Genomic DNA, 21,856 nt, shown 5'->3' with positions numbered 1-21,856 from the left:
TGCCACTGTGAAAACAGTGTGTGATGATAGAAAATAAATTGGAGTGGAGAGGGTTCAGTTAGATAAAGACTGAGAATAGAAGCTTCTCTAAAGAGATGGAAGATGAAAATGAGCCAGCCATACAAAGTAGATTCTAGGTGTGTGTGTCTGCCCCACTCTGGAAAACTAGATGATTAATGGATTACCTGGACCGTGGAAACTGCCTTATGGTATCTGAAATGAACTCTCTACCATTGGGTTATTCAGTTTTGATTTTCAAAACTCCACTAAACTGTGCCAGTATAAATAATCACAGCTGTAAGGCCCAGCCTTTGCACATGGGCAGCATTCTGGTCACGTGGGTTAGAATGGCTGGGGTGAGAGAATAGAGAAAAGTGACCTTTTTCTGATTTGGAAAAATTGGTTCTGTCAATGAAGGATGAGCCTGCTGTATTCCTATTTTTGGTTTCTTCAAGTGCACATTCCCTCTTTCTCTCTCTCATTATATTGCTTGCTGATAGAGCCTCTGAGAGCTGAAGGCCTTGGACCAGAGATAGTTTTTCTGGATTCAGGGACCATCTTGATTCTGTGGTGACTGCTCTTCATGGGATTCATTTCCCAGACTCTGGTAAAAACTATATTCTTCCAAGATGCACACGTTTTGCTGCCCATGGAAGAACACACTTTGATAGGTCTTTAGGTCCCTTTCCCCTGTCATGTTGCGGCAGCCTGTAGGATGATTAGTTTGTGTTAACCAGGCTATAGCTGAGTATTTGGTGGATGTATTGTTACCCTGAAGACTTTACTCATACTCCACATGTTCCTGTACCTTCCTGGGAGAAATGACATAAAATGACAATGTCTATCTAATTACACTTAAATGCTTTTGGCTTTTCTCAGGTGAAAAGTTAAATGGATCAAATGTGCTTTATCACCATGGAGATCCTGGAGAATCACCTAAGCACCAGGGCCACATGTATTCTCTCTCGGAGGCATCTACTGGACAACAGACCCTCTCAGATGTGAACTTTAATAAAGGTAAGCTTTTAGTGTGCTGAACAAAGGTTCAGTTTGAAGAAAGACATTTTAAAAAATTTATTTATTTATCTTTCTTGGTTGTGCTGGATCCTCACTGCTTGCAGACTTTCTCTAGTTGCAGTGAGCCGGGGCTACTCTTCATTGTGGTGCATGGGCATCTCATTGTGGTGGCTTCTGTTATTCCAGAACACAGGCTCTAGGCTCACGGGCTTCAGTAGTCGCTGCATGCGGGCTCAGTAGTTGTGGCCCATGGGATCTTCCCAGACTGGGAATCAAACCCATGTCCCCTGCATTGGCAGGTGGATTCTTATCTACTGGACCACCGGGAAGTCCAAGAAAGACATTTTAAATCATTATGGAGGGAGGGAACAGTACATCCTGCTCAACTGTACAAATTCTCCAGGTACTACAGTGAGAAGCAGCGACGAACCATAATGAAGCTTCCAGTGTGAATGAGGCCTGGCCAGGCTCACACTCAGGTTCACTTTCTCACCTGTGCACACACCCCCATATCGACCCTCACTTCTCCCAGGACCAGCCTGAAAGCCTTCAAACCTGTCAGATGATGGATGAGTCAGATGATGACTTTCAGGAACTCTGTGCCAGCTTTTTCCAAAGGGTGAAAAAGAATGGCCCCAAGGAAGTGTCAAAGGAAAAGAAGACACAAAAGGCCTCCAATGGCACCCAGATAAGAAGCAAACCAAAAAGGACCAAACCAACTGCTTCTAAGAGCAAAACCCCGCAAGGCCCCACTGAGAGGAAAACTCGCCCTGGCCGCCAGGTCCCACGGACTCAAAAGCACGGGGCACCCAAGAGGCCAGAGACTGAACCAGCTCCCCCTGAAAACACCGAGGGAGGTATACACACTTCTGCTGTATTCCAGGATAGCGTGTGGAGCACCCAGACAGGTAACCAGTCAGAACCTCTGCCAGAGAGGACACCAGAGGTGATTTGTACCATTTTAAACCAAGGATCAGAAAACTTTCTGAAAGCTAGTAAGTTTCTTTGGCTTTGCCGGCCATACAGTCTCTTTCGCAAACTACTTCTTAGATGATGTATAATTGAATGGGCTGTGTTCCAGCAAAACTTCATTTACAAAAATAGGCAGCCTGCCCAAGACCACAGTTTGCTGACTCTTGTTTTAAACAATAGTCATTAAGAAAATATTCATAACCCTTGTATGAATTCTCTGCATGATATATTTGGGGCCGTCTGCTCTTTCTTTTTCCTGTTAACGTTTACATCATGCAGTTAACATGAGTTTGTGTTTTTTTTTTAAATGAACATGAAAATAATGCTACTTCTCTCATTTTCTTGAGTTCATTCCAAAGTGGGTAAGTTGCAGTGGGTGAGCCAATTTGGTTAGGCTGCTGAGAAGGTAGAAGGCATGTGCCATGTGGGTTTGAGTCCCAGGAGAATCTTCTTGTCCTTCCTATCTCCTCCAAACACCTTTTATTATTCTCTGTTTATTTGTTTAAAGCAACTTGCTCACCCTGCCACCCTGGTATATTAAACCACATGCTTAACATACATTCTTCATGCAGAACTGAAAACCAGCCTTGCATATATAATATAGCACAAGATCTTTGAAATCAGTTCTGTTTCTAAATTTTTCTCACCTTCACTTCCTGATCTTAAATAATGTTTTTTACCTATGTGGTCAGCATGACCTCCCCAGTGCAGTGGTGGTAAAGCCTTAGCTCAGAGACTGTTGTAAGGCTTCATTAATATTGCCAAAACATTATTGGTCTTTCACGCTCCCTTTGAGAGTGTAGTGAAAGCTATGCTTGATTTCCCCCAGACCACTGCACTGCTCCCCCCAAAAACATACCTGCGAGGGTGACATGCAGCATCAGGGGCTGCATGGATCCCCCCAGAGGTCATCTTCAGACACCAAGTTAAAAGAGAACTTCTGACCTAGAAAGATACAAGTGTTTGTCATTCATAACTCTTCAATAACAACTTTATAGAGATACAATTCACATTCTATAAAATTGACCCCTTGTAAGTGGACGGTTCAGTGACTTTATTCACAGAGTTGTGCAACCATCCCCACCACTTAATTTTAGAACATGTTTATCACCTCAGAAATGTGCCCCCTCCCGTCACAGATACATATGGCGGGGGTATTTTTATCACCACAAACAGTGAGGCTACCAAAAAGCAATCAGTATTTTAGAGTTACACCTAATGTAGTCAGTAAAGGACCCCTTTGAAATCTGAGGTCTTTGAAACTAGAAGAACCTTCAGTTTCTCCTGCTAGAACTGATGCATGTGAATGTTCTCCTCCTTGCCAGAGGCCACCATGGACAGCCTCTCACAGCCCCCTCCTTCCTGTCTGATTGCGACGGCGCCAAGTCCCTCCAAACCCAGGGCGGCAGAGCTGGTGCTCCAGCGAATGCAGCAGTTCAAGAGAGCAGACCCCGAGCGTTTAAAACGAGCTTCCGAAGGCTGCTCGCTCGAGGCTGCACCTGAAGAAAATGTCCCAAAGGGCCCTCAGGATGTGATGGCGGTGAACGGTATGAAGGGAGCGCTGTCTTCCCAACAGGGATGACGTTGAGGGAAAGGGGTCAGGAAGGAGCCTGCTTTCTCAGCCTGGGGTAGACCTTCTGCCCCACGCTCTGCCTCTGCCACTCTGGCCAGAGAACAGAGGGTCACCTGGGTCATTTCTCACTTAGCTTCTTTGAGAAGGTACCACTTCCTCTTTTTTTTCACTTTGACTTCTTATTACAAAAATTTTCCCATTCAAAAGAGTCAGAAAAATATTTTACAATGAAGTCCCTATGCTCTCAACCTAGATTTAACAAACAGTGGACATTCTGCCACACTTTTCTCTATAAATGGACACTTCTGTACCATCGGAAAGCAAGTCATAGACATCGTGATGCTTCACCCCTAGACTCTCCTACATAACTACAATACCATAAACACATGTGATTCCAGAACACTGCTTGCTGTCCAGCTCACATGCAGATTTCCCCGGTTACCCCAAGGACCACTTCTGTAGCGAACTCTTCCTGAACAAGGATTTGTCACCTGGGCTTATAGCCATGGCTCAGTAGTCCCTCTGGTCTAGACTCTATAACAGTCTCTTATCTTGTCCTTGTTTTTTGTGGTACTGACTTCTTGAAAAACCCAGGACAATTGTCTTTTAAAACTCCCCACTTTCTGGATTTGCTTGTTTTTGCATGTTGTCATTTAACCCTTTCCTGCAGAGAAGTGCCATATGCTGCACATTGTACCACCCCAGGAGGCTTGGACTGTCAGGTGGTGCTTTATCTCCTAAACAACAGGAATCCTCATCCCTGGGGAAAATACACAAAAGGAAAAGAAATAGGAAGAAACTATTGACAGACCTACAGCCAGTAAATCCATAGTTTCCCAGTATTTACTTGCAGGTTTCACCTCAAGACTACTGAGCTTTCTCAGGCTACCCCAAAGGCCCACGCAGCTGACACAGCGATGTGGCATCAGTCCTTGGTCCACGGGGCACCAAGCAGTGCAGAGGGGTCACTCAGCCAGTGCATGAGCCCAACCCCTGCCCTGCATGTGACTCAGTTGTTTCCATCAGTCTTCACATCATACCCAGTAATAAACAGGAGAGATAAAACATTTCTTTGTTTTAAAAAAGTACTGGACCAAAATGAAGTATGGTGCTTTTTTGGCTTTGTTCTTAGGGCATATCCTGCATGAGTGCCAAGGGTCTGCTCCAGCAACATCAGGTATGACAGCCGCAACAGTGGGCACGGCTGCCTTGGGCACCATCCCAAGATTAGAATCAGTCCATCCTCTGGTCTGATGCCAAGAAAAACCAAGAGCAGCATTCCACTCTGACCTGGAAGGGCAAGAAAAAGTCAGAGCAGTAGGAGAGGTTGAGCTTTAAAGAGGAAACCTAGGATTCACTGGAGTAGGAGCCTTACTATCCTGGGATGCCCAGGGTTGCCACTTTAGCAGAAATGGGAAACAAAAGGCAAATTCTTCAGGGCTTTGATGCTCAGAGTGGTCCTGGACCAGCCGCATCGGCCTCGCCTGGAAGTTGGCCAAAATGCAGAGTCTCAGGCTCCACCTAGCCCCCCAGAGTGCCAGCCTCCCGACCTGCACTTTAACGAGCTTCCTGGGGGTGTTTGTGCCTGTTAAAAGTTTGGGGAGTACCCTGCTTGGTGTCCGGTCTCCCCAGACAGGGCCCCACACGAGGTGGAGCAGTGCTGGGTCTGGGCTCCTCACGCCCTGCCCAGCGTCCGTGCTCCACGAGGTCCAGGGACGAGCTGATCCTCATGGGTGTTTGCGTCTCCACAGGGTTTGGGCCCGAGCTCCCCGCCACAGAAAGTGACACCGCAGTGGCCTTGGCCCTCCAGCAGGAGCTTGGGCAGGAACAGGTGTCCGCACCCGACGACAGCCTGGAGGAGAAGGGGTTGTTCTTTTGCCAGATCTGTCAGAAGAACCTCTCAGCCATGAACGTGACACGGAGGCAGCAGCACATGAACCGGTAGGAGCAGCTCGGCCGTCACCTGTCTTTGCTCACTTTGCCCATAGGTGTGACCAGCTCCAAGGCTCCTGTGGAATCTCCAGGGGGAATCTTGAGATTAGTACTTCAGTATCAGGGTTGGTCCAGCTTTGCTTTTTTTTTTAAAAACAGCTTAAGATATAATTTGTATACCATACAATTCAGCATTTAAACTGAACAGTGCAGTCATGTTTACCTAGTGCATACAGAGTTGTGCAGCTGTCACCACAGTCAGCCGCAGACCCATGAAGCAGCCACCCCATTTCCCTCTTTTCCTCAGCCCCTGGCAACCACTCACCTGCCTTCTGTCTCTGGGGACTTGCCTGTTCCAGACATAAGTGGACTCAGAATATGTGACCTTTTGTGTCTGGCGTCTTTCACTCAGCAGTGTGTGTGCAGGGGTCATCCGTGGTGTGCTGTCTCAGTGCTTCCCTCCTTTTTATGGTTTGATGATATTCTACTGTATGTATGGACCACATCTTGTTCATCCACTCATCCACTGATGGACATCTGTCTCCACCTTTTGGGTTTTGTGAATAGAGCTACTATGAACACATTTTTCATGTATTTGCTTGAGTATCTGTTTTTGGTTCTTTGGGGTTTGTACTTAGGATTAGAATTGCTGGGTCATATGTTGAGTCTGGTGACTCTGTGTTTAATATATCCTTGCTTTCCTCAGACACCTTTGTTCACAGAAACCTAAATGCAGAGTCTGGAGGCTGGCTGCAGGCTGTGGGGAGGGACCAGCTTGTTGGGGGAGCAAGCCTTGACCCACAGCACGACCACGCTGACCTGAGCCCCATCTACAATCACATGACCAGGCAAGGGTGGTCCCACCTTTGCTGTCTTCCTCCAGGTGCCTGGATGAGGCTGAAAAGGCACTGAGATTTCCCATGCCTCGGATCCCTGAATGCCCCATCTGCGGCAAGCCATTTCTCACCCTGAAGAGCAGAATCAGTCACCTGAAACAGTGTGCGGTGAAGATGGAGGTCGGCCCGCAGCTCCTGCTCCAGGCTGTGCGGCTGCAGACAGCTCAGCCTGCAGGCACCTCGGGCACTCCGGCACCCAGGTAAGTCAAAGAAAAAGGAAGAAAAATCGAAGTATGTTGACTTTTAAAAAACAAAAAGAAAAGAAAAAGGCCTTTTGTAGTGGTGGAGGACAACAGAGCGCTGAATCTGGAGATGAAACGCTTCAGAAGGAACCTGGGTACAGAACCCACAGGGACCGGGAGGGGACAGCGCTCCGTCCTCAGAGGCTCATAAACAGACCAGCTGTCAGGGACTTGTTTCCACGAGTCCTTCCCGAGATCCTCCCATCCCTGACAGTTTGAGCACAGAAGCTGCTGATCCTTCTGTATGTTGGATCCACGTTTACCCCTTTCCTCTCATTGCCCCCACTGAGGAGAAGGGGTCCAGCCCTCCCAGGTCGAGCGGGGACCCTCAGAGCAGAAACTGCTCACCCCTCTAGCCTCACTCACCTTTCGGTCTGGCTGCCATTTAAGCCTCAGCGATGGAGCTGGCTGTCTGAAGCAGAAGGGAGCCACCACCAAGAAGGAGCCACGGAAGAGGCGGAAGGTCACTGGGCCCGAGGCGCCATCCGAGGACCTGCTGGTGGCCATGGCTCTGTCCCGCTCGGAGACGGAGCAGGAGGCGGTGCCGGCAGCGCTCAGGCTGGGGAACGCTTTTGCAGAGAGGACGAGACTAGGAGCAGGTGTGGCGGCTGAGGGGGTTGCTGAGAAGCCTGGCCGCGTGGCAGCTGCCGAAGCTTCCCCTGGGGTCCCCGGTGGGAGGATGACTCCGTGCTGCTTCTGTTTTTTCTCTAGAGAAGAAAACCCGCAAGAAGAAAGCCCCCGCGCCCCCCCCACAGCTGTTAGTCCAGGACCCGGAGACCACCGGCCGGCAGATAGAGGACCGCGTGGCCCAGCTCCTGTCGGAGGAGGTGGAGCTGTCCAGCACGCCGCCGCTCCCTGCCAGCAGGATCCGAGAAGAAGAGCTGGCCAGGGGCAGCCAGGCCCTGCGACCTCCTGGAGGGGCGCAGAACTTGCTGTGGGAGGCCAGTGCCCTGACCGGGGCTGGGGCCCTGGAATCCTTTTACACGGCCAGCCTGGTGCCTCCCCTGGTGCCCCAGCGGCCTGCCAAGGTGTGCTCCCTTCCGGTGGGGCAGGTGGGCTTGGGGAGAGGGTGGCGGCTCCAGCTGCAGCACCAAGCGCGGAGGGGAGGAAGCCAAGGGCCATGGTGTGGAGTCTAGGGTGTTCTCTTTGCAACAACCAGACGGTTCGCACAGTAGGAACTGGGAGGCCCACAGGTTTCCAAATGTGTTAAGATTCTGGAGAGTTCAGAATTATACCAGGTCCTACCCCGGACTGGTATAATCTGCCTGTGATGGGACCCAGGAACCGGACAGGCCTGTGTACAGGTGTCTGGAATCGGCACTCACCTGCTTGAAACACTTTAGATGATGCTAGGAGGGCGGGGGCCCCTTTTGTAGATGCGAAGGCCCCAGGCGTGGCCCCTGCCAAGGCAGAGGCGCCTGCTGACGGGTAATGGCGACAAGCTTCCCAATCCCCGGGGACTCTCGAGGTGGTGGCGACTGTGGAGGCCACACACTCACTCTGGCTCATCTGCTTCTTTCAGGGTCTCACACAAGAGCCCATGCGGCTGCCACGGCCACCCAAGCCGCCAGAACTGGGTGTGGGAACACCCCCTTCTGTGGGCCACAGCCTCCAGAGCCCAGTGCCCTCCGCCAGCCAGAGGGAGCGCCAGGCCCTGCAGGATCTGCTGGAGCTGGCGGGAGAGAGGTTGCCCGCCAGCCCGTGCAGCAGGGACCTGGCTGGCTCGGGAGGGGCTGCAGGTGAGACCCCGACCCTTAGGGCCTCCCTGCCCTGGTACCAGGGCTGCGATGGCCACTCGGGTCTGCAGTCCCGGTTCACCCTGTCTGGCGGGAGGAGGTAGTCTCTCTGGGTGCTTTCCTTTCTCCCCAAAGGTGAATGTGACTTAGGCGAGTCCATCAGTTTTCCTTCAGCTTTGACCGAGGACAGAGCCTTCTGCCAGAGCAAGTGGTTGTGAGGGTTGATTTTGGCTTTCTCTCCCAAGTACAACTCTGCTGGGTGGGGGTGGCGGTGCAGGTGGCCTCTGGGCATATCGCCTTCCATGACAACGTCCTCGGGTCAGCCCGGGTGATGCTCTTTCCCAGGTGGTTGATGTTTTTAACCTGCAAATCCTTTCAGGGATGGACTTGTCACTCGGCGGCCTTCCACTGACTGGGTTTGTCCTGCCAGCCAAGGAGAAGTACCTGGAGGAGGGCGGCCGGGCTTCGGTGAGCATGGCTGATCCTGCTCGCGGCTCCGTGGTCATGGCTGTGATACTTGTTCAGTGCAGCCGGCTCACAGTCAGCCTCCAGACCCCTGCAGAGTCCACAGATGCCCCTTGACGGCCTTTGACCTGAGCCAGCGAGTGCCCACGGGACCTCCTGTCCCGTCCGGGCTCTGCCATGAGGCTTCTGTCCCTTTCGTTGAACCCCAGGGGCACCTCAGTAGCCCGGCCCCGGGAGCCTACTCTGTCCTGGGGCCCGGGGAACACCCTTGCTCTGTGGGGGTGCTTCATCCAGCCAATGGGACTGACTCACTGACTCATGAGAGTCCTGGAGGCCTCCAGCTAACAGTTCATGTTCTGTATTGGTGACTTTCTGGGTTAGAAACTGGGTTTTCCTTAGAGAAGTTATCATGCCGTGAGCACATCACTATCTGCTGAGCGCTCGTCACCAAGTTCTCCCTGGGAACGTGGCATGTGTCAGAGAAGGGATATGGACTCCTTCCAGACGACCCCACAACTGCTTGGGCTAAAGTCCCACCTGTCACATCCGGCTGGGCTGGTGGCTTCCTCACGGAAACCTAGCAGCTGCTGACGCCACCGCCGCGTCCCATGAGGCCATCACCCATGCCTCTCCATGCGCCGGGCCTCCGTCTCCATGGGCCAGGCCTCCTGTCTAGGCCGGGGATTGGGTGTGACAGAGAACTTGGGAAAGGACTGGGTCTTGCTGTTCCCTGTCTCTGAGGGCCTGAAGGTAACTTCAGGGTGGAGCCCGGCGTCAGACCTTGTGGGGAGCAGCAGGAGGCCCTGACTGGCCGCCTACGCCCTGTCTGTTGGGCACCTGCATGATTGGGGGGCCACGGTGGGAGTGGCCACTCTGCCCCCTCTCGTTTCAGCTCTCCCTTGGTTTGCTGGTGGCCGACTTCAGTGCCATGGTCAACAACCCACACCTGAGCGACATTCAGTTTCAGACAGACAGTGGGGAGGTGCTCTATGCCCACAAGTTTGTGCTCTATGCCCGATGCCCACTTCTCATGCAGCATGTAAGTGCGTGGCCAGGTGGCCTCCTTCCCCTCCTCCCCTTTTGTTCTTTTCCCTCCCCCCTCCCCTCCCTCTTACCCCTTTCCCCCCTTCCACCCTCCCCTCTGTGCCCAGCCTCTCCGTCTTCCTGCCCCCTTTCCTCCCCACACCCCCACTCTCTACCCTCTGCCCCTGACCTGTTCTTCCTCTGATGCATCAAGGTTGTGCTTCCCTGGAGAAGACAGGTTTGAGGTCAAGAAGTGCTATGAGGAGATGAGCTCAGGGTTGGGAAACATCAGATTTCTTGTTCCGTTGAATGAAAATCCTTTTTTCCCCAGAACGGTTTCCTTTTCCTCCATTTACATTATCAGTGAAGTCTTATAATCACCTTCTGTTTTCTTCTGCCATGCTGTGTGCCTTGAGGAATCTTAAATTCCCCAACCAGGGATTGAACCCTCACCCTTGGCAGTGAGAGTGTGAAGTCCTAGCCACTGGATCACCAGGAAGGTCCCTAACTGACCTCTTTAAGGCTGAGCTGCTATGACATTTCTGTGTTGTCATGTCGACTTGAACGTGGCATCGCAAGAATCCTGGAAACTGCTGCCAGTCTTGTCAGAAGGTTCTAGTGCCTTTGATAGGCTTGTCGAGAGAGAACTGACTGGCTTCTTGAGCCTCTATCACTGACTTGACTTTGGAAACAGACAAGTTTTGTGCCCTAACCTGCAGAATTCCTGGTCAGCCAAACAGAGCGACTCTGGCTAACGCCTGTCCTGGGACGAGATCCGAGGCTCCCAGAACCTCCTGAGGCCTGTTTTGCCCCAGGTCACGGCTGTCCCCTCAGTAACTCTTCCATGTGCATCTGCCCTCAGGTCAACAGTGAAGGCTTCCTGGCCGAAGAGGACGGTGACTTGAGGCGCCAGCGCGTGCTGCTGAGTGACGTCAGCGCCGAGGCCGCCGAGGCGTTCCTGCATTACCTCTATGCTGCTGACAGCGTCCTGACTCCCCAGCTGGCCCCCGACCTGCGCTCTCTGGCCCAGAGGTCCAAGCTGTTCTTTCCACTTACTTCTCAGTTTTTGACAGTAACCGACAGGGATTATCTGGTTGATGGCCCATGAGAGGTCAGGGCTGAGTCCTTCCTGTACCTTTTAATCCCAAGTTTATGGCCAGTGGTGACCTTGAACAGGGTATACTGACCGGGATTCTGGCCACAGGGAACATTTGGAGGGGAGCCCCGTGGCTTTCGCTCGCTGGGAGTAACGGGGGGGTGGTCTCAGCCCCCACCCCCAGCACCGCCACTCCTCGGCAGTTCCACCACTGGAGCTGCCCAACGGTCGCCCCTCCAAGTCCCAGAAGGTGGACGTGAGCAGGTTGCTTGCTCTGATGCCCCTGACGCTGCAGCTGCCCGGTCTCTCCACCCCCACATCCTGCTTCCCGACAAGGCCTCTGGGGTGGAAACTGGGGAGGGGCAGGCTCAGCTCTGGGGTCTCCAAGGCGCTGATGAGACGGCAGAGCGCCAGGCAGGCCGGCGCACGCATCTGGGCTGACCCAAACCGGCCTGGGCGTCCCCGTGTGTGTCAGTCCCAGTGCTTTGGGTCCGGTCACAGAACCACCCAGCCTCGCGGTCCTCCTCAGCCCACACTCAGGCTGCACAGCGGCCCTCCCCAAAGGCTGTGTTTCTAGAGCTGAGTGGTCTGGGGCATTGCTGGGCATGAACATGGGCACCATCTCCACAGGGGAGTGGGGAAGGGCCAGGGAGAGTCATGGCCGTCCAGCCTGTGAGGACTCCTGCCCTGAGCCTCCTGAGGCAGGGCGCTGCCTCTGCGCAGGGGTGGTGACGCGTGGCTTTCCTGTTGCAGGTTTGGGGTGAGTGAGCTTGTTCACCTGTGCGAACAAGTGCCCATTGTGACAGAAGCAGAAGGTGGACAGCGAAAGGAGCAGGAAGACGAGGATGCTGACGGCAGAGTGGAGACTTTCCGAGAGCTCCTGTGTTCTGTGTGGCTGGGTGAGGAGGAGGGAGCAGAGGCCCTGCTGAAACCTGAGGGCCGCGAAGAAGACAGAGAAAAGGTCAACGAGGAGGAGATGGAAGAAATTTATGAATTCGCAGCTACTCAGCGAAAGCGGCTCCAGGGGGAGAAAGCCCCAGAGCCAAAGGAAGAAGGCGACCTGCTCAGGGAGGATGGTCCAGTTTCTGGGGAAATCCTCACAAGCAAACAGGATAAAGAACGGCCAGAAAATGCAGGGCAGTTGGAATCATCCGGGCAAGGAAGAGATGAGACCCCGGCCAAATGGGGAAACACAAGACTGTCCACACTCCTGCCCCCCAGCAACCAGGCTTTGAATGGGGAAGAGAAAGCAGAGGTCCCTAGAGGAGGACCGGCTCCTCCCTCCTCCTCCAGCCCCGCCCAGGGCCGGGCGGAGAGGCAGGAAAACGCCCCTCTGTGCTCAGCTGATGATGATAATGATCTACAGCCTTTTTCATCACCTCAGGCTGGATACCCTGAACTCTCCCGGGTGATGAGCAACCGGGAGGAAGGAAATAGGACCATCCCTGAAAGGGAGGTAGAGGGTTTCCGTCCCTCTGCCCACCAGCAGGCACACCCCTCACGCTCATGCTTCCCCCCACCGCAGCCCCATCAAGGCCGGAGTCCTCGCCAGCCACGTCCTCGCACCCGTCGCCCCAGTGACCTCCCGCTGCAGGGCACAGCTTCCAGCGTGGCCTCCCAGAACTCATCACCGAAGCCAAAGAGGGCCAGGCGCCTTCCCTCATCACGTGAGGACCCAGGCCAGAAAGACAAGGAATGTAGTTCCCCATCGGAACGCAGAGGTAAAGGGGTCCTGATCTTCCCAGAAAAGTCTCCACCCATGGATCTAACCTGGTCAGGACCTGGCCGCCAGAGCTCCAGGCCTGAGACTTCTCCCTGCAGCGTGCACAGAGAAGATGAGGTGATCCTGTTACTGGATTCAGATGAAGAGTTGGAGCTGGAGCAAACCAAAGCAAAATCATTTCTGAACAGCCCCTCAGAAGACAAGAAAGTTCTGGAAGTCAGCGCCAGGTCTTCTGAATTGTTCTCCATCATTGACCTCGACGCAGAGCAGGAGCCTCCCCAAAGCCAGACAGGAAGCCAGGCCCCGCTGCCGCAGGAGGTGGAGGGGCGGCTGGGGGCCAGCACCGAGGAGGACAGCACCATGGACACCTCGTGGCTGGTGCCCGCCACTCCGCTGGCCGGCAGGAGCTGCGACTGTTCCTCGCAAACCCAGATCACAGGCCTTGGGGCCAGGCCACCAGCAGACCCGCTGGCTCTGCCCACGCCCAGAGCCCTGTTAGAGAACAGGGACGAACCCAAAGCCACGAGTAAGTTTTCGGTCATCGTACCCCAGACGTCGTCCCCACGCCTGGGGCCCCCCACTCCTGGAAGCTCTGATGGGAGAAGGCAGGTCTGCAGGAGCGCATCCAGCCCCCGCCGCAGACGCCTCCCATTTGCTTCTCCTCTGGCTCCCCGACCCATCTTAGGAGGCCTCGCCGACCTCCCCGGGCAGCTCCCAAGGTGCCCGCCTCCTCCGCAGAGCCCGGCGGCTCGGGCTCCCATGAGTGAAGTGGTGGAGGTGGAAGACAGTGAAGACGAGCAGGAGGCAGCCTCCCAGCAGGTGATCTGCAGCCCCCTGCTGGACAGCGACCCCCCAATTCCAGCTGAGGACTGGTGCTGGCACGTAGAACCCCTCTCACCAATCCCCATTGACCACCTGAACCTCGAGCGGACAGGCCCCTTGAGCACCAGCAGCCCCAGCAGCAGGGCAGAGGGGGCCCCAGACAGCAGGGACTGCCGTTCCCCGGCACTGCTGGGCACCACCCCTGTCCGAGGGAGCCACACTGGCCGGAGGAAGTCTCGAGAGAAGTCCTCTGGGGCCGGCTCCCCTGGGAGCCACCAGCAGAGCTTTCTGAACTCAGCTCTGTGGGATGACTGGAATGAAGAAGATCAGAGGTCCCCAGAGGCTCTTCCTCTGCCCCAGACGCCGCGCGCAGATGGAGCCCAGAGGTCACACAAGTTACAGACGCCACGTGAGTAGTGGGAGGGTGTTTGTCTTCGTTTCACACTGAGGGGCATGAGGAGTCACAATGACAGCGAGGGGCAGCCAGCCCTCTCCTTGCCTGCCTGACCTTCTCCGAGGTTAGGGAGGAAAGGCCTGCTGTCAAATGTACACTTCTTAAGCTAGTAAGTGGGGGGGGGGGCGGGGGGTTTCTAAAGCTGCCTGGATCCTACCACTCACCCAGGCACCTGTTAAGGACCCCTGTCTGCAGCCCCACTCCAGCATACCTCACCAGCACTTCAGGGAGACTGTGACAAGCCCCTCAGGTTCATCTTAAGAGCAGACACGTGTGGCTCCTCAAATAGTCAAACAATTGCCATTATCACCAGGTCATTCCACTCCAACATTCAAAGGACTTGAGATTAGGACTCAGACACATCCTGTACACTTGTGTTCATAGCAGCACTATTCACAACAGCCAAAAAGTAGAAACAACCCAAATGTCCATCAGCTGATAAGTGAATAAAAGGTGGTCCATCCAGACAGTGTAATATTCCTCAGCCATACAAAGCTCTGACACAGGCTGCAACATGGATGAACCTTGAAAACATGGTGCTCAGGGAGAGAAGCCAGACACAGAAGGTCAGGTTGTGTGATTCCACTGACATGAACGTCCCGATGTACAGGTCCACAGAGACAGAAAGTAGATGAGTGATCGCCAGGGGTGGAGGGGGCGGAGAACGGGGACAGACCAGCATGGAGCTTCCTCTGGGGAATGAAATGTTTTAGGACAAGAGAGAGGTGGGGGCTGCACAACGCTATGAATGTCCTGAGTGCTACCAAGTGGTTCACATGAAAAGTTACATGACTTTCATCTCAAAAGAAAACCAGGCCAGGTTCCACCCCAGAGCTGCTGCTTCAGGAGATCTGGGGTGTGACCAAGAATTTGCATTTCTAACAGGTGCCCAGGTGGCGTGTGAGAACCACTTTGGGAGACTTGAGACCAGGGGATCTTAGAACTGAGGGGAGATTCATGGGGGTGACAGACTCTCTGAAATTGTATAAAGAACGTTGTGCATTTTTCAGGAGACTGTTGTTTTTATTGGTGTCTCAAAAGGCTCCATCTCATAAAAAGGAGAAGAACCAAAGTCCATGTACCTAAGCTGTCTTTTAAATACTGATTAAAAAAAAAAGAACAGCATTACTAAGATGTTATTCACATACCATAAAATTCACCCTTTCAAGTGTATAATTCAGTACTTTTAATACAATATTCTGCAACTGTCTGATTCCAGGATGTTTGCATCATCACCCAAAAATAAATCCTGTCCCTATAAGCAGTCACCCTACTGCCCCTTCAGCCCGACCACTAACCCCCACTCACCTGCCTTTGAGCCCCTAGCAGCGTCAGCACCGCGGAGCCCTGACCTTCACCGTGTGCCATGTGATGCTTCCTGACGGGAAGACAGGATGCCAGAGTCAAGCAGGGAAGGGTGGACATCACTGCTCTCCCAGAGTGAGGGCAGCTCGGACAAAGTATCTGGGTGACACTTCCAGAGTCAGAAGAGGCCCTCCTGCTGAAACGTGTTTTCTTTTGTTCTGTCCAGAAGGTGCTGATCAGAAGAACTTGCCCCCGAAAGTGCCCATAACCCCAATGCCAAGGTACTCCATCATGGAGACTCCAGTGCTGAAGAAAGAGCTGGACAGGTCGGTGTCCTTTGGGAAAGCTCATTCTGAGCAGACCCTCCTCCCGTGTGTGTCCAGGCTCAGCGAAGTGGGGAACAGGAGGGTCTGCTGTGGGGGTCCACTCTGGGCTCTGGTGGCAGGAGCCTCTGGTTGATGGGGGCTGTGCATGACTCCTGGCTCTTCACCTACTGTTCCCCATGTGACTCAGGGCTGAGAAACATGCTCCTCCAGGTCACCCTTTGGGGACAGGCCTCCACGTGCCACGTGGGTGGGAATGGGACTTTTGCCTTAATGGTCTGAGGATGGAGACCCGGTTTTTTCAAAGAACATCACAACTATCATATTCCAGTGAATTCCACTGTTCACCCTGGGCCCCAGGGAGGTCCTTGCTACCCTGCCACTCACAGGTCAGAGTGTGGCCCTTCTGGAATAGTCCTGAGTCTGCTCTGTGGGTACTCAGGATGGATACTGAGCATTCACTCATGAGTCAGGCATTTAAGATTCAAGTACACACAGCCACCAGTTTAATTTGTTGATAACTGTTTGCTCTTTGCTGAAGTGCACCTGTTTCCGCATTCAGGTTTGGGGTCCGCCCTCTGCCCAAACGCCAGATGGTCCTGAAACTGAAGGAGATATTCCAGTACACTCACCAGACGCTGGAGTCAGACTCCGAGGATGAGGGCCAGTCCTCACAGCTGCCCTTGGCGGCTCCCTGCAGCCAGACCTACACCACCCAGACCTCTAAGGCTTCAAAAGCAGCTGGCCACACCCAGCTGGAGGCCCTTCCTGGCCGCATTCCCCAGAGGTCCAAGGGACCTGCCAAGACCAAGGGCCCCCAACATCACAAGCAGCAGCCTGGTGGCAGCGTCTCTGCCCTGAGCATGTCACCAGCCAAGGAGGAGCCTTTGGACCCTGGCGGGGACGCCCAGTTCCCAGCCTCCCAGGAGTCCACGGCCACCTCTGTGGACAGCGGGGACAGCTCCTGCAGCTCACAGAGGTAACCACATGAAAGCACAGGGCCGGTGGCTTCATAGGTCCTCTGACCAGTGAGCCTTGAGAGTTGGCATAAGCGAGGCTTGATGGCCGACACTCAGAAATCCCAGTTGCCTTCTGGGTTTGGACAACAGGAGACTGAGGTGGGGTTAAAGGTCAACCCCCTGTGGGCCTCCCAGGCAGACCTCTGGGGTCCCACATGCTCGCCCACAAGTGGGGCAAGCCTAGTGCGGCTGCCCTCGGCATTAGATCCTGGCTGAGGGTGTGGTCCTGCTCAGGCCAGCAGCTGGAGTGCCAAGGACATAGCCGCCTGGGGCTTCCTGCCGCACCAAGGCCGTCCCTGCCGTGTGCTGGGCTGGCAGGGGACGCAGACACACACTCCTGCCCTCAGATGCTCCTGGTCTTGGGGTGGAGGTGGAAAGGGGGTGTTGCAAGGTGTTACCGTCTGGTGCTTTTCAGCTCTTCCTGTGAGTTTGGAGCGGCCTTGGAGTCTACGGGAGAAGAGGAGGTGGTCAGCGCCTCCCAGGCAGCCGTCCAGGCAGTGGCCACAGAGGAGGCTGTGCGGCGCTATATCCGCTCCCAGCCAGCCCTCTACCGCAAGGTCCTGCTGTACCAGCCCCTCGAGCTGGCGGAGCTGCAGGCCGAGCTGAAGCAGCAGGGCATCCGCGTGGCCTCGGGGAAGCTGCTGGACTTCCTGGACACCCAGTGCATCACCTTCACCACGGCCGCCACCCGCAAGGAGAAGCTTGGGAGGAAGAGACGGCAGCCCACGGGCAAGAAGAGGGGCAGAGCCGGCAGGCCCACCCCTCGCTCCCCAGTCTCGGCCGCCAGCAGCCTGTGAGGGCCTGCGGCCCTGTCCATCCACGGGCCGGGCCCCTGCGGTGCTCCCGGGCCTTCTGACCACACTCTCCCGCTGCAAGTGACTGCCCTGGAACAGCCTGCTTTCAGCACCCTGGAGTGTCCTCAGAGTGGTCTGCTGGATGTAGGACCCAGCCACCCCCCTCATTGCTGCGCAGTGTTTGTCTCCACGTGTGTCAGGAGGGGCGATGGGCCACCGCCAGCTGCCAGGGTGGGGCCTGAGCCGGGCATGTCTTCCACTCTGTCCACCAGTCACAGATGTCCGTGTCCTGAGGCAGGCGGCGGGTCCAGCGCGCCCCTGCCCTGTCTTCCTTCTCAGTGCTTGGGCCTCCACCAGCAGATCGACTGTCCACAGGCCCCAGGTGCTCTGCTGGCCCAGCTGTCCTGTCCAGACACCTGTCATTGTCACCAGCAGTCTCCAAACCAGACAGTCCTGAAGGCCAGCACCGCGCGTCAGCCCCCAAATAAACAGCTCTCTGTTCCCTGATTCTGCCAGTGTATGTGGCAGCTGCGGAACACAGGTGAGGGCTGGAAAAGAAGAAAAGTTTGGTCTCTATGTCCTTGTGAATGTCTCGTCTGTTTCAAGTATGGTGCAGTTCATTTTATATGATGTGCAATAAAAACATAAAGGCTTTACAGAAAGCTGCTAGATGCCACACTCCAGTAACGGGCTGTGGGGAGGGGCCCCCAGCACCCCTACACGTTGTCTGCATCTCCAGGGGACCCAGGCCTGCTGGTTATTACGAATGGAGGTTCGTTCCCTCACTCATGCACACGCTGCCCACCCACACGCCCACAGTCAAGAGCCCTCAGCAGGCACTGAGCTCCGCCCTCCATGCTCCCCCGCACCTGCAGGCTCTGTCCCCCTGGGTCGGAATCTGCATTTTAACGGTGAGTTTGTGAAGCTTGCTCTGGCCCAAGTGCTGGGCCCTGTGGAGAAGTGGGAACAGGCTGGCGCCTCTGCTACCTAGTGGAGGCCTGTCCTGTGCCGGCTGTGAGGGTCAGTGCTTGGGGTGGCCCAAAGGGACAGCATCCCGGAAGAGGGGTTTGTGAGCTGAGCCTCAGCGGCATGCAGCGTTCAGGGAAGTGAGACGGGGCTTCTTGAACATGTATTGTGTGTCCTAATTCGTAACCAGGCAGAGGGGGACCCAGCCTTCCCCATGTCTGCTGCCCGGGGGTGGACAAGAGAGAAGCCGGGGGTCAGATCCCCGCTTGATCAGACCGAAGAAGCTACTGTGTGTTTCCTGTATGAAGGGCTTGAGGCCTCCTCCCCCGTGGGCTGTGTTAGGGGAACAAGATGAAGTCAGGCAGGAGGGAGCCGACTGGGTCCTCACCTGGGTCGCTGGCTGGCTGGGAGGCCCTTCAGCTTGTGGTGCACAGTCCGGGGCTGGGGACAGGGGTCTTGGGAGCCTCCCTCCTCAGACAGCATCCCAACTCCCATAACACCACCAATTCCAGGTGGATAAGGAGGCACTGGGGGAGAGATTAAAGTTGATAAAAAGCCACCAGCTGGTGAAGCCAGCGAAGGTGGGCCTGGGGGCCAAAGATCCTGAAGACCTTGTGTGGTCCGGCCTGTGTGGTCCGGCCGGGGCATCCCTGGAGGCCAGCAGGAGTCAGCAGTGGGCCTGGCCAGGCTCAAGGCACAGCCTGAACTGCGTGCAGAGCATGGAAATGCGGTTAAATCAGCCACCACAGCAGAGACCACTACATCCAGATAGTTGGCAGCACCCGGGACAGCATGACTTTCTAAAAGAATTAAACCCAAATCAGGCATGAGGGACTAGGTCCAGCTAACAGGCTGAAAGGGAGCCAGTGATGAGCTGTCCTCTCCCACCGCCCACAGGGAGACCTGAGGCCCGGCCAGCCAGGGCCTCGCAGGCAGTGGACATGGTGTTTGCCTGCAGAGGCTCTACTGCGGGGACCCAGGACAGGAAGGATGCACACTGAGCTTCAGGCAGCGGAACATTCGCCCGTCGGAGGAAATGATGGGACACCCACGCTACACTGTGATGTGATCTCCCGGGTGGGTTCGACTTCCTGTGGCCTGGCCTCAGCCGGGACAGGGCCACTCACGGCAGTCGGAGGCCCACAGCCCAGCTCGAGCCGGGCCCAGGCAAGGGGGCCCCGGGGGCCTGCACAGCCCCAGAGAAGCCCCTGCAGGCAGGAAGCTTCAGGCTGTGGCCAAGCTGGGAAGGGCCTGCTGGTGGACCTCAACTCCGGGACAGAAAGGCCCACAGTGAGAACCACCGTGGGAGACACCCACCCCAAACCCACGAACACCCCCAGGAGAGCCAGGAGAGGGCCCTTGTCAGAGCAGCGGGTGGAGGCTACCTGGGGTCCGGCCCTGCCGGCCATGGGCCATCCCTTCGGGGGTGGGTGGGCGAAGGGGGAGGGAAGTTTGGGGGCAGTGCCTACTCGGGGTGATCCCGAGATCCCCACAGAGGATGCTGTTTCTGCTCGCGCCCAGGATCCTGAGTGGTGGAGGGAGGAACAGAGCGGCCTCCCAGCCTCTGCCGCGTGACAGGCACCCCCAGGCCCCTGCGGTTCCCACATCCTGTGGGTGCCTGCTCTCAGACGCCTGGGCTGCACCGCCGGACGAGGCTGCAGCCGCCAGTCTGCACTCTGCCTGCCTGCGCCCCAGGGGCTCCTCGAGGGCAGCCTCTGTGTGTCCCCCCCAGCACCCGGCCGGCACGTGAGAGGGAGGGAGGGACGGGAAGGGTGGCCAAGAGGGTGTCCCTGTACGAAGCACTTCCAATCTGCCGCCCTGGTTCCCCTCTCCCCTCCATCACCCAAGCAGCTCTTGACAACACATGCCCCCTCCCACCTCCCCTCACACACAAGCTGCTGCAGGCATCTGAGCCTACCACCCTCCCGCTCTGCAACCATCGCTGGCTCCCACCTGCTCGGAGAGGGAAGCTGAGGCCCCCTCCCGTCACTCTGCCCCCATGTCATCACCTGCTGCTCTCGGTGGCTTTCCATGGAGTGGTTTGCTCCCTGTCACCAGAGGATGTCCTGTATTTCTCCGCCTCTGTAATTTTTCTCACGTTCACGCTGGGCCGTGTCCTTCCCCACTGAGGCAGCCCGTGAGCTGAGGCCCACCCCCAGGGGCCTGAGTGAGCCGCCACAGCCTGGTGTTTCAGGTGCAGCTGACCTGTCTCGGGGACAGGAAGACTCTGCGGGGCACGACTGCGGCAAAGGTGCCTGCTGGGTGCTAGAGAGAAGGAAAGCGGGGTGGGGGTGGGGGAGGAGGGGTGACCGAGCAGCCCGGGGCGGGAGGACGCAGCTCCAGCCCTGTCCAGGCCCGCTGCCTGCCATGCGGCCTTGGGCAAATCACTGAATGCCCCACACGTGCCTGGTTCCCACCACCACCACCACCCCCAAAAGGCAAAGGTCTGCTGACGTGAGCCTGTCTCCTCTGTAGCCTTGGCTGGACCACTTGCCCCTGAGCCTCAGGTCTGCAGGGGCACTTGGTCCGCGGAACAAGCCCTGGCAGCAACCCCTGCCTCTGGCCTTCAGGGTGATGACGAAGCCAGAGAGCTGGCCCAAGGCAGCTATGGCTCACTCATTTGTCTGTGAGGCTTGTTGGCTTTTGAAATGAGACAGGAAGGAGGGCTGAGGTGGAGCCCGGCACAGGAAGAGGTGAGGAGCCCCGGCTGCCGCGACAGCCGGGGACTCGGGGGAGTGCAGGAGCTGGCGGGCCACGTCCCTGCTGCCCTGCACGGTCAGCACCGCCCAGTCCCTCCGGACAGGGCTTCAACTCCTGCCCTGGATGGACCCTGAGGGACCCGGCTGACCGGCCGCAGAGATTTCCAGGACATCCTCCCCTCCGCCCAGCTGCCTCTGTCCACTGGAGCAGGGCGAAGCCCAGAAGTGCCAGGATGGAGCACCCCTAGTCCCCCGGTCTCGGCCTCCCTGGAGAAATGAGGCTCCGGAGGTAAGTCGAGTGCAGGACGGGGGAGGAAGAGGAGACAGCTGACAGGAAGGACCATGACTCTTAAGGCCTGAGCTGCCCTGCGGCGGGCTGGCTGGGGCCGCTCCGGTAAGGTGTCCCTGCCAGTCCGGGAGCTGCTGGGCAGGACGAGATCACAGTGTGGATAAACAAACACATGCCCAAGGGCAACCCACCAGGGGCGAGGGCGACAAAGCCCAGCTCCCCAGGTGGCAACGACAGGACGCCAGGAGGAGCAGGAAGTAGCTGGAGAGCGCTGCCAGCAGGCAGAGGTGATGCTGAGCAGGGCAGCCCAGTGGTTAAGCTTGAAGTCGGCGGACCTGGGCCCCATCCGGGCAGCCCTCTTCCTCCCTTAAGATGGAGGGGACAACACCAGACCTGCCCAGCGTCCTGAGGACCCAGGGAGGTGGTGCAGGTGGGGTGGGGTCAGTCGCCCAGAGCCTGCTTCCTAAATGTCACCCTCATGTTGGGTGAGCAGCCAGCAGGGGCCTCACC

The 21,856-nt window shown here is 56.1% G+C and overlaps 2 protein-coding genes and 2 long non-coding RNA genes across 19 annotated transcripts in view; 2 read left to right on the top strand and 2 right to left on the bottom strand.

Annotated features, from left to right (window-relative positions):
* Positions 1–1,059: 1,059 nt before the first annotated feature.
* LOC139032801 (uncharacterized) lies at positions 1,060–6,566 on the bottom strand. 5 transcript variants are annotated; one of them, XR_011485415.1, is made up of 3 exons: positions 6,359–6,430; positions 2,849–6,041; positions 1,060–1,331 (listed from the first exon to the last, which is right to left on the bottom strand). It is a non-coding gene; the product is annotated as an uncharacterized lncRNA (long non-coding RNA). The 5 variants fall into 5 exon arrangements; XR_011485413.1 differs by having other exon boundaries at positions 1,060–1,328; XR_011485414.1 differs by having other exon boundaries at positions 1,060–5,580; positions 5,820–6,041.
* SLX4 (SLX4 structure-specific endonuclease subunit) lies at positions 1,531–18,054 on the top strand. 5 transcript variants are annotated; one of them, XM_070460814.1, is made up of 15 exons: positions 1,531–1,874; positions 3,315–3,536; positions 4,695–4,739; positions 5,314–5,503; positions 6,378–6,590; positions 7,023–7,231; positions 7,344–7,660; positions 8,155–8,371; positions 8,748–8,836; positions 9,726–9,872; positions 10,719–10,888; positions 11,706–13,906; positions 15,483–15,582; positions 16,142–16,558; positions 17,014–18,054. In XM_070460814.1, exons 1-15 carry the CDS (start codon positions 1,580–1,582, stop codon positions 17,393–17,395), a joined length of 5,214 nt encoding a protein of 1,737 aa, XP_070316915.1. In that variant the 5' UTR covers positions 1,531–1,579; the 3' UTR covers positions 17,396–18,054. The 5 variants fall into 5 exon arrangements, with proteins under 5 accessions (XP_070316915.1, XP_070316914.1, XP_070316912.1 ...); XM_070460813.1 differs by having other exon boundaries at positions 1,531–1,925; XM_070460811.1 differs by having other exon boundaries at positions 1,531–2,012; positions 15,486–15,582.
* Positions 15,123–21,093, bottom strand: LOC139032802 (uncharacterized). Of its 2 annotated transcripts, XR_011485417.1 has the most exons (3): positions 20,368–21,093; positions 18,747–19,158; positions 15,123–17,940 (listed from the first exon to the last, which is right to left on the bottom strand). It is a non-coding gene; the product is annotated as an uncharacterized lncRNA (long non-coding RNA). The 2 variants fall into 2 exon arrangements; XR_011485416.1 differs by lacking the exon at positions 20,368–21,093 and having other exon boundaries at positions 18,747–20,305.
* NLRC3 (NLR family CARD domain containing 3) overlaps positions 20,935–21,856 on the top strand; it is a 30,644-nt gene continuing 29,722 nt past the window's right edge. For all 7 annotated transcript variants that reach the window (XR_011485410.1, XR_011485408.1, XR_011485407.1 and 4 more), the window contains exon 1: positions 20,935–21,346. The gene's annotated coding sequence lies outside the window, so the exon portion shown is untranslated. The remainder of the gene's footprint in view (positions 21,347–21,856) is intronic.

This window comes from Odocoileus virginianus, chromosome 33 (genome assembly GCF_023699985.2).
Source record: "Odocoileus virginianus isolate 20LAN1187 ecotype Illinois chromosome 33, Ovbor_1.2, whole genome shotgun sequence".
NCBI classification, from domain to species: Eukaryota; Metazoa; Chordata; class Mammalia; order Artiodactyla; family Cervidae; genus Odocoileus; species Odocoileus virginianus.
This window is presented reverse-complemented; position numbering and strand designations above follow the sequence as displayed.